This window comes from Eurypyga helias, unplaced genomic scaffold (genome assembly GCF_000690775.1).
Source record: "Eurypyga helias isolate BGI_N326 unplaced genomic scaffold, ASM69077v1 scaffold9360, whole genome shotgun sequence".
Lineage (NCBI taxonomy): Eukaryota > Metazoa > Chordata > Aves > Eurypygiformes > Eurypygidae > Eurypyga > Eurypyga helias.
In genome coordinates, this window is record NW_010225061.1 from 21562 (window position 1) to 35859 (window position 14298).

General features: G+C 46.0%; 1 protein-coding gene across 3 annotated transcripts in view; it reads left to right on the plus strand.

Annotated features, from left to right (window-relative positions):
- The window catches only part of AKAP2 (A kinase (PRKA) anchor protein 2), a 21533-nt gene extending 7526 nt beyond the window's left edge, over window positions 1–14007 (plus strand). The window contains exons 2-4 of one of the 3 annotated variants that reach the window (XM_010147946.1): window positions 3290–3463; window positions 12610–12614; window positions 12698–14007. In XM_010147946.1, coding sequence (XP_010146248.1) covers window positions 3290–3463; window positions 12610–12614; window positions 12698–12790 — 272 coding nt within the window. In that variant the 3' untranslated portion in view covers window positions 12791–14007. Of the gene's footprint in view, window positions 1–3289; window positions 3469–6816; window positions 6856–12609; window positions 12615–12697 lie in introns of all 3 variants that reach the window. The other 2 variants (XM_010147954.1, XM_010147939.1) reach the window with 2 other exon arrangements.
- The last annotated feature ends 291 nt before the right edge of the window (window positions 14008–14298 follow it).

Here is a 14298-nt window from a genome sequence, read left to right on the forward strand (position 1 = left end):
CCTGTCACTAATAGCACAAGAGCCAGGAAATTGAGAGAAATAAATTCTAAGAGCTTCCTACTAGATCCCTGAAGCTAGAGAGTGGAGGGACCCATCACCAGAACTAAAGCCACAGAACGCTTTTGAGTCTTTTTGAAAAAGGAGAAAAATGTAAATGTGTAGGTGAAGATTTGAGATGCTATAGCCTGTACTCGCTATCTTGCAACAGCTCTAAAGGTGACGTCAGGGGGCTACCTTCCCCTAGAGGGGAGGACACTGCTGGAAACTACTCCTAAATTGCAAGTGTAACCATCAGGCTGCAGTTTTTAGTGGTGTCCCACAAGCGTGACCCAGTGTCTCCAGTTGAGTCAGAGCATGGTTCCTTTGTTATTCAGCTTGGATTTGGGCAAGGACCACCAGCCATGTCGCTGTGCATCAGGTGTGGGCATGGGACTCTGGAAATAAAAGCACCTATGATCATCATGTCTCTTTTATGCTGAATGACTTGTCTGCCTGAGAACGGTACCTTAGGGTGGTGAGGCACTGGAACAGTTTGCCCAGAGAAGCTGTGGATGCCCCATCCCTGGAAGTGTTCAAGGCCAGGCTGGATGAGGCTTTGAGCAACCTGGTCTAGTGCAAGGTGTCCCTGCCCATGGCAGGGGGGTTGGAACTGGATGATCTTGAAGGTCCCTTCCAAACCCAAACCATTCTAGGATTCTATGATTCTTATCCGGATGAAAATCTGCTAGAAGATTAACCCAGCAACATTTCTAACACAGTCCAAACTGACAGAATACGTCTACACCGGACTGGAGCTCTGCATCAGATTCACGGAGTATTTCTGTGGTTGTTCTGAGAGCCTGAAGCCTCAGACACCCCACCATCTAACCACAGTCTCATGTATGGTGGTTCTGGTTGCTTGCCTTTCTGTCACTGTTGGCACTGGTAGGATCGCTCTCTTCCACCTGCCCACCTGTTCTCACAAGATTTTTAGGAACTTGAAAGACACACTTCTCTGTGAATAGTAGTTGAAATGACACTGTGAATTCATGAGTTTTTAGTGGATATCAAACACTTAACACAGAGAAAATTGTTGTATAAGCATAACTCCTTGTGGATATGAGCCAACAAAGCACTGTTTTGCTGTGGGCATATCTCCTTACTACCTTGGCTTGTCAGTTTCTGAAAAGGGAACTGTGATGTCGTTCATGGTGAACAGGCCCAGCACACTCGGAACAGTTGCGTGTTGCTGCAGGGTTGCTGCAACAGTACGTAAATTGATGGGCCTTCCATCCAGGGAGGATGGATCTGCTTGGAGATAGCCCCTTTCCAAAATGAAGATCCCCAAAGCCTATGATGTGCATTGTTTTTCCAGGGAGGTGGAGTGGAAGGAGCTCTTTCCAGATATGAAGCTTGTCCATAAGTCTGAGCATCCTGTGATGTGTCTGTATCCTTGGGGGAAAGCAAAAGCTGGGCAGACATCTGGGAAGCCTGATTCTTCCTGCATGACTAGATGATCTTTAAGGTCCCTTCCAACCTAAACCATTCTGTGAATCTAGAATTCTATGGCTTGCATACGTCCAAGACAATTACTTAGTAGTGTAAGGATGAAGTAATACAGCAAGATATCTGGCCCTTAATCAGGGTTTTTACGTTGAGCAGACATTTTTACCCACTGAACCTAATGGGCAAGGTGACGGTTGTTCTTGCTCTCTCCTGCCGAGCAGCCCAAGCTGTCACACATGGGTGCAGCTCAGGACTGGCTGTTGGCCTCTGCTTTGGCAGCGTCTCATCTGGTTGTCTGCCGAGCTGGTGCTGTTGCAACCCAGGGAAGAACCTGGGTCCATAGAAACTCTCCCGCCAGTGTCTGGTGGCGTGATCTAAGGGGGACAAATTCCCAGCCTCATCCCTGCACTGGCCAGCTTAAGTTAAGCCTGTAACCAGAAACTGGTGATGCTGGGTTTTTCCATACTGTTCAGAAATGAAACGATCCCAGCAAGGGGATTTCTTGTGCAAGACCTCTGCAGTTATCGACTCAGTTTCACTTCTTCCTTCAAGAATAAATGCTGCTGATTCTTAGAGGAGGTTTCAAGGCTGCTCTCTAGTGGCCTCCACTCTCATGATGCTTTTTAGAGGAGCAGCTGGGGATGAAATTTGTCTCAGCAACCGGAAGTTTCATGAAAATCTGCACAATCCTTCTCATCATTTAACTTATTTGAAATGGCTCTGGGGTGGGTTTTTTTCTCCTGTTTTTGGTTTCCTGTCCATTGAACCATCTTTTTTCAAAGAGCTGACATGCCATGGGAAAGGGAACCTGGTTTTGGTTCAGCATGGATTTCCCTTTCCGTTGCTGAAGACCCCCCACACCTTATTCTTACCTCAACACTTGCCACCATTGTCCTCATTCTTCCCACCAGGACAAGGTGGGCGGCTCACCCCAGATCAGCACCTGGTCATGGGGAATGCAGGCTGTCCTCCCTGGAGGATCATGGGTTGGCCACTCCCTGAGCTCTCTCACAGCTTGTTGCAGTGGTCTCCTTGCTCTGCCTTTTAGCCACCTCTTCAGCTGGGGCCACTCTGCCTAAAACAGGCTCCCCTGGGTGAAATGGGCTCAGTCAGGGAGCAGCCCGACTTCTCTCTGACTTTAATCCCACTGGGAGACTGACAGGCCTTTTCTGAACAAGGGATGTGCAGGATGGAGACCCCATCCTGCTCTGTCACAGGTCTCTCTTCAGGAGCACTCTCTGCGATTTGCAGGGAACATCAGCACCAGGGAGCAACCCAAAGCCTTTCATGCTTATGGAGCAGATAAAAAGCACTGGAAGAAGGGAAAAAGCCAGCAGTGCTTAACAAGATGATGTCTTTGGATGCCTCACACGAGGTCACTGACGCACTGTGGTGGCATCCTGTGCGTTTATTGTCTGAGCCAGAAAAAAATCATCCTGCAGTTTTCTAGAATCTTGAAAAATTTTCTACATCACTGAAATGTGTCCTGTAGGAGGTAATGGGGGGTAATTCAGCCAAATACTACTGTAAATAACAGTGTTCGGTTAAATTTGTGTTGTATCATTTGGTAACTCTTCTAGGTTTTGTAAAAAGATTTCTAGTGTTTTGGTGTAGTGGATTTCAGGAAGAGGGAGTGTTTTAAAAGCCCATGACCACCCTGATTTACCATATTGTCTCTTAGACTTCATTCCAGACTGCTTCTTCATCGAAACCCTGCTGAAAATGCTTCTCCAGCTGCCGTCTTTTGGACACAACTGTGAGTCATTCAGCTGAGAAAGGGTCATTCCTTTTCTTGTCATTGCAGGAAAGATAGAGAAGATCAAGCCTCCTCCATCCCCCACCACAGAAGGCCCTGTCTCACAATCTGACCCACCATCCGAGGAGCCTGCGGGAGCCCAGCGACCCAAGAACCTGATGCAGACCCTCATGGAGGATTATGAAACACACAAAACTAAGAGACGGGAAAGGATGGACGACAGCAGCGTAAGTGCACTTTTCCTTTTCACTTTTTGCTTTGCAATAGAGGCCAGAAATGGCGAGAACCAACATTCAGACAACAAAAATATTTCTTTCCCAAGAATCTTCTCACATTGCCTTGCAAGTGTGTAAGGATTTTAACACATTGTAAGGGCCAGTGTGTTTGAAACGTAGGGATGAGGGCCAGTGGAGAGGAAGATGGTATCACTGCAGATATCAAAGGCAATTCGTATTACATTTGATTTTGATTAATTAAGTTAATAATAAGAGCAGTGGGTAGCCCTGCAATTAGCAGATTCTGTTAATTCACACTTCACCAAGACCCTTCAGTGGGTTATTTTAGTGACTATTTGAACTTTGTGGATCAAGGATATATTTACAAGTGTGTTTGTAGACCCCCAAAGTCCTGTCCTGGTGTGCTCAGGATTCCGTGTAAGTGGATAACTTTCCCAGAAACCACCCCTTGCAGAACTGGATTGTGAATGTCTCAAAAATTGGCTTGGATCCTTCAACGGGCAGTATGCTGTTTCCCACTGGATTTATTATCTTTCTTCCACACGAACAGAAAATCAGCCAGAATTTCAGTTTGTGAAATGAGTGCCTGCATTTCAGTCATGACTGTAGTAGAGTTTAAGCCAGTTAAGGCATTCTTTATTGGAGGCGCTAATAAGAATTTCATAGCTAGAAGTATCAAACTTTGGGTGCAACCACTGTACAGCCTTTTTCCCAACAGAGCACAAAGCGTTTCAGACTCGTTATTACTGTGGGCAATGAGTGCAGAATGTAGTGAGATATAAATGCAGTATAAAACTCTTTGAATGGGCACAGTGTTTGCTGAAGCAGCAACAGTCCTCTAGGCATTTCTCAGAGAGATCAGAATGATGGCCCCAGTGCCCAGGAGCTCATTCTCTGAACCAACTGCTTTCTGGTAACATTCATTAAGGGTAGAGTCTCATTAGGTGTATAGAAGTAGGTGAAGGTTTGTAACGGGAATACTGCACTAGTCTGGCAGCTTTTGAAGAGTACTGGTGAATACTGCACTGTGGCAAAAGATATTTAAAATCAGAAGGCATACAATGTGGAGGGGTCCTCTTGCATTTCTGCTGGTTAACTAAAACGTGGTAGGAGAGCTGGCTCAAAATGTAAACAGGTAATTCCAGTGCACACCAGAAACTTTCTGGTTCCTTCTTCTTCCAAAACCATTGAAAAACAAGATCTCATCATCCATCAGGCTACTGCTTCCACACAGGAAGCCAGATCATGCACAGGAGCATGCCTGGTTCTGACAGTGGCATCTTGAGGCCACGACTCGGGAAGGAGTTGCTTTCTGGTTTTCCCTCTCTCCCCAAAGCACCCAGTGAATTGGGGTGGTCCACCTGCTTCGGTGGGTGCTGTTTTTTGGCCTCTCCCCAGAGGATCTCTTTCCCCGAAGAGTGCTCAGAGGCTTGCAGGAGACATGTCACACCCTCATGCCCTTTGCAGAAGCCAGGAGGTGCCTTAGAAAAAGGGCATAAAACTCCTGCCGTGCAAACCAGGACTGGTCCAAAGGAGTGTTGCAGCAAGCATCTGTCAGTCTGGTGTCTCGAGACGCTGGCACGGTGGAGAAGCTGCTCTGCTAAAGAGATGACCCCCAGCTGGTACTCACCGTGTGCTTTTCCTCCACCCCTCTGAACTGCGAAGGTGATTGCCAGCCCATGAAGCATTGGCTTGTAGCTGAAATCATGTCCCACATCTGTGATGGCCACATGCCGTTTGTTGTGGATGTTGTAGCACACCAAAGACATGTAAGATGTCATCAGACCTACCTCCCTGTGCTCAGTTACCCGAGTGCAACTCCTCAGGTGCCTGCAGAGCTGCATATGTGCCCCGGGGAGAGCAGGCTGGCCGCGACTGGATGGGCTCTCCTGCAGTTTGGAGTGAGCCCTGGTGCGCTGGTCTGGGCAGCCTCTGACCGAAGAGGTGTGCTCTGGGTGCCAGCTGGGCTGCCCGCGGCTGCTAAAGCCGCCCAGGTGCTGACTGCCCAAAGGTGCGCTGCCGGGGCGCTAGTGCTGGTCGGACAACTTCTGGGATGGGTCCTTTTCTGGGATGAACTGTCAGGGCTGCGGTGAACTCTCCAAGCCCCAGTGCGCACCTGCAGGGTTCCAGTTTGTTGTCGTTCTCCTTTCTCTAAGCCTGTTGCATATAGCCAAACAAGATTTACATTCTTGATGCTGCCTACCCAAAATCCGGTTAGAAGGCAGTGTCCTGTGGACTCCAGGGAGAGCTTCCTCGGAGCAGCAGGAGTGTTTTGTTTCTCTTCCCTGCCTTTTTCCGCCCTCCTCTTGTAAACAATTCCCACCATTGACAGGGGAAAGATAAGTCAAACAAGAAGTGCGGCACTTGTACCACTGTTAGTTTGAGCTGGTATTTTACATGCCAGGCTAAGCAATAATGATTTAAACAACTAACAGCTTTGAGCTGTTGGCAGAGGACACTTGACCATGTGCTCGGAAAGGAAGATTTCTGTAACTAACAAAACAAAAGAGCACATGACCGTCCTGCTTTTAAAAATGTATGAAATATAGCAGGGAGAGGAGCATAACTGACAGAGAGGAAGCTGCCACTTGGAACATGAAGTCCTGAGAGCTGAACGTGGCTCAGCATTGCTGTTTGTGAGTGAGGGGAACCAGAGACTTCCCCGGGCACTGGGGGCAGTCAGGGTGCTGTGGCACCTGATGCTGAACAGAGCCAGCACTGCTGCGGGGGCAGGAAGCAGCAGCCACAGTCTCCTGAATGAGGTTGTGGAGGCGTCTGATGTCCATGGAGACTCCCCTCATATGCTGAGCACGCCAGCAGTACTGATGTGTAGAGCTTCGGTTTCTCCCTACGTAAGACACAACAAAAGGCAGGAGGGTGGTCTCAGAAGGACATCTACCCTGCCTCACCTCCTGTTTTATGTCCAGCTTCACTGGCTACAACAGTGCCGCTCTGGACAGGGCTTGCAGGTTTTGCCTTTCAGAAACAAAGGGCAAATCAAGCGCATCGGCTCTTGGAAGAACTTCACCACCCAGGCAAGGGGGCAGTTTCTTCCAAAGAGGATGTGTTACGGTAGAGGTTCAACAGGTGAGAAAAAGAGAAAAAGCAGCAGCAAGAAAACGTGTCAAGCACTGATGGTAAACAAGACAGAGACTGGCCAAGCAACGTCATTAAAAAAACAGGCTTTTTTTTTTTTTTTTTTTTTTTATGACACCAAGTTGCTTGAAATCTTACACTCTGGGATGTGCCAGTTCTTGCAATTTCTTTATTTTGTTCTTGTTTCCTAGTTACAACATGCTTGTTCAATGTACTAATGCTGGTCTTTTCCCTTTCTACTAGTACACCTGTAAATTACTGTCTAGCAAGGTTACTTCTGAGGTACTTTTCAAATGCTCATTTATTTTTGCTTCCTCTTGCATGGTGATTCCAAGTGCATGTCGCTGCAGTTTGCATTTTCATACTGTGTGCCAGTGCTGTTTCATATCAAAACTGGGATGCAAATGTGTGTGTGTGTGATATTCTTTCATATCTCTCATCAACAAATATTTGTGTGGCTGGTTTTCTAACCCTTGGGTTCTAGTTACAAATTCTGGCACAGAAGGGGTTCTGATTAAAGGGATGGGAGCTGTTGCCCAGGACTGGAACATTCCTGAGGCGTGAAATGAGAACTTCTCCTTAATCCCTGTTACCATTTAGCTGGCAAAGCTAAACCTGGGATCCAAGCATCCTCAGATGCTGTGTGGAACTGCTATGGCTTTCCTTTGTCTCTGATTAAAATGTATTTAGCACCATCAAAATCTCTAGTATTCTATAAGGAATCTGCACACCAACCTTTTATCTGTGGAAGAAGAGGGTCAGATCCAAGCGCATGGCCTGAGTCTGGAGAATTTTGTGAACCTGTCCTTGTCCCTGTCTGTTGCGGTGTGATGACTGATCACAGTCCCACAATGTCAGTATTGGTCTCACAGTAGAAGAAAGCCAGACCTGCTAAAGAAAGGGTATTTACAGTGACATTTGGAGTTTTAGCAAGGCAGTAACTTGCACCATCCTTATCCCTACAAAGCTGGACTCTGCAACAATTTTAAGAGCAGTCAGTTGATACTAAGCTTTTGCAATGTTTGTTAGGAATGAGGTGCTCAATAAGGTATACATTTCAATTGCTGTAATTTTCTGTGCAGACATGTGTGTAAATCTGGACTTCTCTAAGAGATGTAGACAGACTGTGGTAATGACTGACATTCATTTGTCTAGCACCAGTATGTTTTTTTTATAAACATGAACCTTCCACTGTTTCCCTATTCCATAACATGCTTGCCCACATTGGCTGCCTCAGGACAAGTATATGAACATTTTCTGTCCTGGAGAGTAAAGCAAAATCAAGTCTAAGCTATTTCCTATTCATTAAATAATTTAGTGTGTGGTTTACCTCACTGATACAAGCCAGTGATTGATCTTAGTGTAGAGTATTTATAGAGAGTTAATCAGTATAAGAGCACTGTACTTTCAGAGACCTGTTTTTAAACACAGGTTGGACTTCTTCTCCCCCATAACATCTGCACAATAATCTGAGTTACAATTTTAGAAAGGTAAGAAGTGATCAGAGTGTTTGATGTGTGAGAGGCAGAAGCTCAGGTGTAGATTTTACCAGCAGAAGGCCGAGGTCTGGGCATGTAAGTGTTGCGTGTCTGCCTTGTAAAATGATAATGACGCAAAGGGTAATGAGCTGGAAAGGAAGATGCATGGATGGGAAAGGGGGTGGAGGTGAAAAAGGCTGTAGGACACAGCGATGGAGGTGAAAGTATGCCATCTGGCCAATTCCCAGTGTTAAGCCTCAGATACCATTTGGTTACTGCTGGAAATCTTCAGCTGAAGCTGGGCAGTTGTTTCAGAAGGAACAGCAAGACTCAAGGCATGATTCCCCCCTACCCTCTACAGACCGTGCAAGATGAGCTGTGTCTCCTGTTCACCAGAGCTCTCTAACCATCGTCAGCAGCGCTGGAGCTGAGCCAGCTGCGCCTGCACAGCTGGGAGCAGGGGTTTCCAAGCGATTCCTCGGAATTTCTGTAGCCTGTGTTAAAAGCACATCCCTCTGCTGTTTTAAAGAGACCACAGATAACTATGTGCCTGCACACATATAGGTTGTTTTTATCCTCAAAATATTCTGCTTTTGTCCTTACAACTTACACGTACCGTCAAATTTGTGGGACACTATCCCGAGTTGCCTAGTATCGATCGTGCTGTAGGAGACACTGCAGTGAAGTGGCATTTATGCAGCATTAAGGGCCACTGCTGAAAATTTTTGTGTTAGACACCAGAAAACCAACATGCTAGACCTGATGGTAGAGGGCACACAGTTTACATTTTAACACTGACCAGCAACAGCGTCGTACTGTTCCTACTGAGTTTCAGGTAAACACATTTTTGTCCCAGATGCCCAGCTCCTCACTGTGCTTACTGGAGGTCTGGTGTCTTCTGTGAATAGCACTAAGCAGGCACAGTAAAGAAAATACCTTTATACTGAAGAAACAGATGTTCTTTGTCCCTCAGTAGTTCCAGTTTGATGTTAAAGCGGCTAGCGTATCGTTCCTGAGCGGGAATGCTCACATCCGCAGGAGCCGGCACCTGCCTTTGTGCTTCTGTCTCCTTGTGCTTGGTGTGCTCCACGGAGGTGTCTTGTGCAGTGACTTTCCTGCATGGTACCGGTAGATTTTAGACACCCAGACCTTTGCATTTTCTGGTTTTGTTGCTTTTGGTTTTCAGGTCCAGATGGGAAGAATCAGTAAAATATTAAGCTCCAGAAAAACCATTTTGATTCTACATAATTTTTGCCTCTACTGTTCGATAAAAATTAGTCTGTACTGTATAGCAGTCAGTTTCATTCAGTGGTGAGGATAAATATGCTTTGGACTAAAATCTGTATTTTGATTTTTATTCTCTTTTTGCTAGTAAGAGAGCAATTACTACTATATCTGTTGGAGGGAAACAGGTTAGTCTCTATCTCTAGGATGGATGGATAATATGACACTTGACAGTGGTAGCTCAATATTTCCTTTTTTTTTTTACCTAAATCCTCAAAAATAAATGAAATCTGTGAGGAAAGAGCCCTCTGTCATTCTTAGTGAGACCCCAGAGCCGCAATCACAAGACCCACACAGCAATTTTTTTCAAGGAGAGGTGAAGAGAAAATACGTATCTTGCGACATTTGTCGTTCCCTTACAACTACTTATGCTCTCCAGATTCTTCCTCCTCTATTGCAGCCAGTAGTCAAACTGCCTCTCCCAGAGAAGATATTTTATACAACGCTGCTCTTTTCACTGACCTGGCCTTATCATTAGCCAGGTCAGTTCTTCAGCCTAAGCTTGAGTGAACTGTCTGCTTCATGATCTTTCTGATTTTTGGTATACACCTTCTCTGTGCAGTTATGGGCCTGGCTGTCTTAGGACACCCCGAGCACCCAAGCCTGGCCCTGCCTAGGTCATCCTGCCTGCACCCGTTGAGCTGACGTGGGGCATCATCAGGGAGGGCACTTAACAAAGCATTAAGGTAGCATTTTGTAACGTGGCCAGAATGCGGCATTCCAGGCCTCAGAACAGCCACAACAACCAAAGCAAAAGACTTTGCTTCCTTCAACCCGCTGTGGAGAGCCTCTGGGTGCTGAACTCATGGTGGGTCTACAAACAGCTCTGATATCTGCCAAGAATATTGTAAAATGGAGATAGTTTGCTATTTTAGGCAAGCAGCTTCCTGGGTTGTGAATTCAATGCTCCATTGAGGAGTCCCAATTCTCCACTCAGTCATTCCAGTTACATGCTATAATTACCCCATTGTTTCCTCTAGTGGCTCTAAGACTGACACAGCTTAGTAAAAATGAGGGTTATTTTAGGTCAAACACTCTTTTCAGTACATTAGAAGAATAATTCTGGAGTAACTATTCCAAAGGACCTTAGCTTATTATTATCTGCTCTTCAATTTAGAGGTCTTGTTTATTAACACTGTTAGGCATTAGTACTTGTTTTCCTGCAAAGGCTAAGTCCATATTCAATGCCCCAGTGGTATCTCTGATACAGTTCTGGAAACAGTTTTCCTTGGAGCAACCAGCCACATTTACAGAAGTAGACAAACTTCTGGGCATGTTTGCAGGCAGGGGGTAAATGGAAGACACCCTCTTGCCATCTTTTAAGACAAAGATGAGCTGACTGACCCAAAGCAGGAATCTTCAAAGTTTAAGGGTCCATACTGTGACAACATTGTGATTTCCAGCTAGGAAGATACTGACTGGAAACTGTTGTAAATTATGTAAAATCCATTTCATTTTCAGCTGTCATAAATCTGCAGGCCAAATTCAGCAGACCTCATTTAAATATACACGACTCAGTGACAGTGGCAATTTTGGTTTCAAATTTATATTGAATTTGCCTTTTTTTTCATGTAGAATTCAATATCCAGTGAGGGGAACAGTAATTTTCTGAGTTTTATTTAATCATTATCCTAAACTGGTCTCAGAGTCTCCTGCCTAGCAGTGTTTGTTGGTTGCCACCCAAAAAAAAATAAAAAAAAGAAAAAAAAAATCAGGGTTTTTTTTCCCCTCATCACTGCTAACCCTGGAGCATCCACTGAATTTTCTTATTCTGAGAAGATAACAGGACGATGCCCTGGTACCCAGTCCCAGTTTTGCTCCTGCATTGTTCTGTTTGGGTTGTTTTTCCTTGGTTCGGGCACTCAGAAGCCCAAACACGTAGTTTAAACGGCAGGTCCTCATCTCTGCAGTGGGAGTACCTCTGGTACACGGCTTACAGGCTGATGTCTCGGAAGGAATTTTTTTAACTGATTTTAGGGGCGTTTTTTGGTGGTGTGGTTTTGGTTTTGTTTCTGGTTTTTTGGGGTTTTTTTTTATGAATTGTTAAGTTTGTGGGCACATTTGCCCTCTACTGGGTAAAACAGAAACTGCTCAGCCCTGCTCACCCTTTCCAGTGGTTGCTCTGCAGAAAGAGGAGGCATGATTTTGGGTAAAATTATAGAAAAAAAAAAATCACTCCATTGGACCAGGACAGGCTTTGTAGTGCCGAGAAGCAAATGAGCTTCAGCTCAAAATTGTCTCTGTTGGCTAGATTTTGTCTTTAGGTCTTTTGCTTGTTCATAGACATAGTCAGGAGAAACTAGGAGGGCAAAGAAAGAATAAAGCTGACAAAAGTCCGCCCTACCTTCAGCTCCTGAACTGGTTGTGAGAGGGCTGGTTTAAGGCATGTTGAGGGCAGTGGATGTTGGCAGCTTTGTAGTTTGATCATGGAGCTGTTACTCAGTCAGAAAATAACATTGCCTTGTGATTCTGTAACACTCCAAACCCCTCGATGTCTCAATCTGCTGGGAGGAAAACACCCGCTGCCATACTTTGTGTGCCGAGGAGTATATCGGATGCATGTCATAGTAACACCTTATGGTTTCGTCTGATTTTTTTCTTTTTTAGCGTCATTGAAACACACATAAAACACTTTTTTAGTTAATTATTTCTGTGTGTGCATGTGTGCATATGTATAATACATACATAATGTGTATGTTTTTATATATGGGTGATTCTGTGTGTGTGCGTGTGTGAAAAATGTGAGCGTGGCCCGCCTTACACCACCCTCTGCAGGCTGAGCAATTCTGTAAAACTCCTTTGCCTTTGCTGTACACATGGGCTGATGTTTCACTCCAAGAGCACTTCGATCACAGCGCCTAGGCTTTCCTGTTGGTGTAGCTGCAAGCCAAAGACCACGAGAGGAAGATGCAGGGGGTTGCCTGCTTCTGCCTCAGGGAATGGCATTCTGAATCAAGCAGCAAACCACTTTCCAGGCTGCACCTGCAGCTCCAAAACTGCCTCCGGACAAAGCTGCCAGGTGGTTGCTGGCTCCTGCTACTGGAGCTGCCTCTGGCCAGAGGACCGAGACCCTGTGCTCTGCCTGCACAGGCAGGGACATGGCAATGTGCAGGTGGGGTGGAAGGGGGCAGCTGGGGCTCCCCTGAATGAGCTGGGTGCTACGAGACAACTCCTACCACTTCTGTCCTCCAGTGGTGTGGCTTTGCTCTTGTGTGCCATCCCCCTCACCTTCACATCAGCAAGCCATCGCATGAGTCCTCCCCATTGGCGCGAGGTGCGGCACCGGGAGCCCTGTGGGAAGGGCAGCAGGGGGCTCATGGGCAGCTGAGCAATGTGCTGTGTTCTCCCTTTCTCCTGACCAGGTCCTCGAGGCGACCAGGGTGAACCGCAGAAAGAGTGCCCTGGCACTGCGCTGGGAAGCTGGCATTTATGCCAACCGGGAGGAGGACGAATAACCACGCTGCAGCGCGAAGACAGCATCCAGGCATGCCGAAACCAAATAAAAGAGAAAGGAAGAGAAAAAAAATTTAAAAAACAAACAAACAAACACAGAAAAAACCCCACCACGAAAGCAGCAGCATTTTAGTCCAGTATTTATTAAATACACAACAAACTCAATGATGTACATAGACACAGAGATGATCCAGCTCCTGGCAATCCTAAAACAACAGGAAAAACCCACCTAGAAAATAGCCCCTTCTCCTTCTCTCCACCCCCCCTTTGAAATAATGCAATGGGGAGTGTGCAGGGGGTGGGAGCCCTTTGGGGGGGACAAGGGGCGATTGCCCCCACGGACCGGGGAGGCTGCAGGCGCGTGGCGGGAGATTGGTGTGGAGGAGCCCTGCCACCGAATTGACAGCCCTGCCTTGCCCCCAGGATCACCGTCCCCCCGGTAGCTCCCGTCAGACCCTCCTGCAGTTCCTTTGCCTCCCACAGCCGCCACACCGAGACCGTTGGCGTTTCTTCGGCGTACCCTGTCCAGCCACAAAACACAACGATATTGCCCTCTGTTGCTGTTTTTTGAGGGGACTGCAGGGTAGGGTTTGGGACTGGGGTGTTTTTTTTAGGGGGGTGGGTTCTGCTCCCCGTCTAGTAATTGATCTGTTTAAAAGGAAAAAAATAAAACACAAACAGGGAGGCAGTTGTTGCAAACGTACAATCCATTAGACTCAGTAAAACAGTCCTTGTGTTGCAAACACAAGCCACCACAATTTAGGAGTGGAATAGATGGGGATGAGAGCTAAGCCAAATGGATTACCTTAGCTTTAGGATCCTATATGCTTGCAATATCACCTGAGCTCCAGGTTCTCAGAGCATATTTACATAACAAAATTTCTAAATAGAAAATCTGTATTTAGCGGATGACAACTATTTTTTGATGGTGGGGAGGGAAAAGAATGGCATATGTGTAAAATCTATGAGGATGGATCATTTGAAGTAGAAGGGTAGTGGGAAAGGGATACAAATAAAGGACATTTAATTTTTAAATGAGGCAATAATAGAACTAAGCCAGACTCTGGCCTAGAAAGAGGTATGAAATAAAGAAGAAAGATACTTACGTCTTCAACTATATTTATACAACATAAAAAGCCTTTGAAGTAGAGTGCTTTGTGGAAGTCTTCACGTTTCCAGGCAACAAAAAAGCTAAAGGACACAATGAGTTGGAAGGAATGAGCAAGGAAAAAAAAGGACAAGGGAAGAAAACATTATTTTTGCCATTCAGCCAGTGTTTTCAGTGCTACAAGCAAACCATAGAGCCTTTAGTTACTGCTTAGGCTTGGGATCAGCAGTGAAGGATTAGTGTGGATCTGTGTGTGCGTGTGGGTATGTGTGTGCACATGTGTGTGGGGGGGGTGTGCGTGAGGCTGGCATACCAGACAGTGTATGGCAGTGAGTGTGCTGATTAACTTCTACAAAGCTGTTTAGCAGCTACAGGGGTGAGTGCTATTTTTTTTTTTTTCTG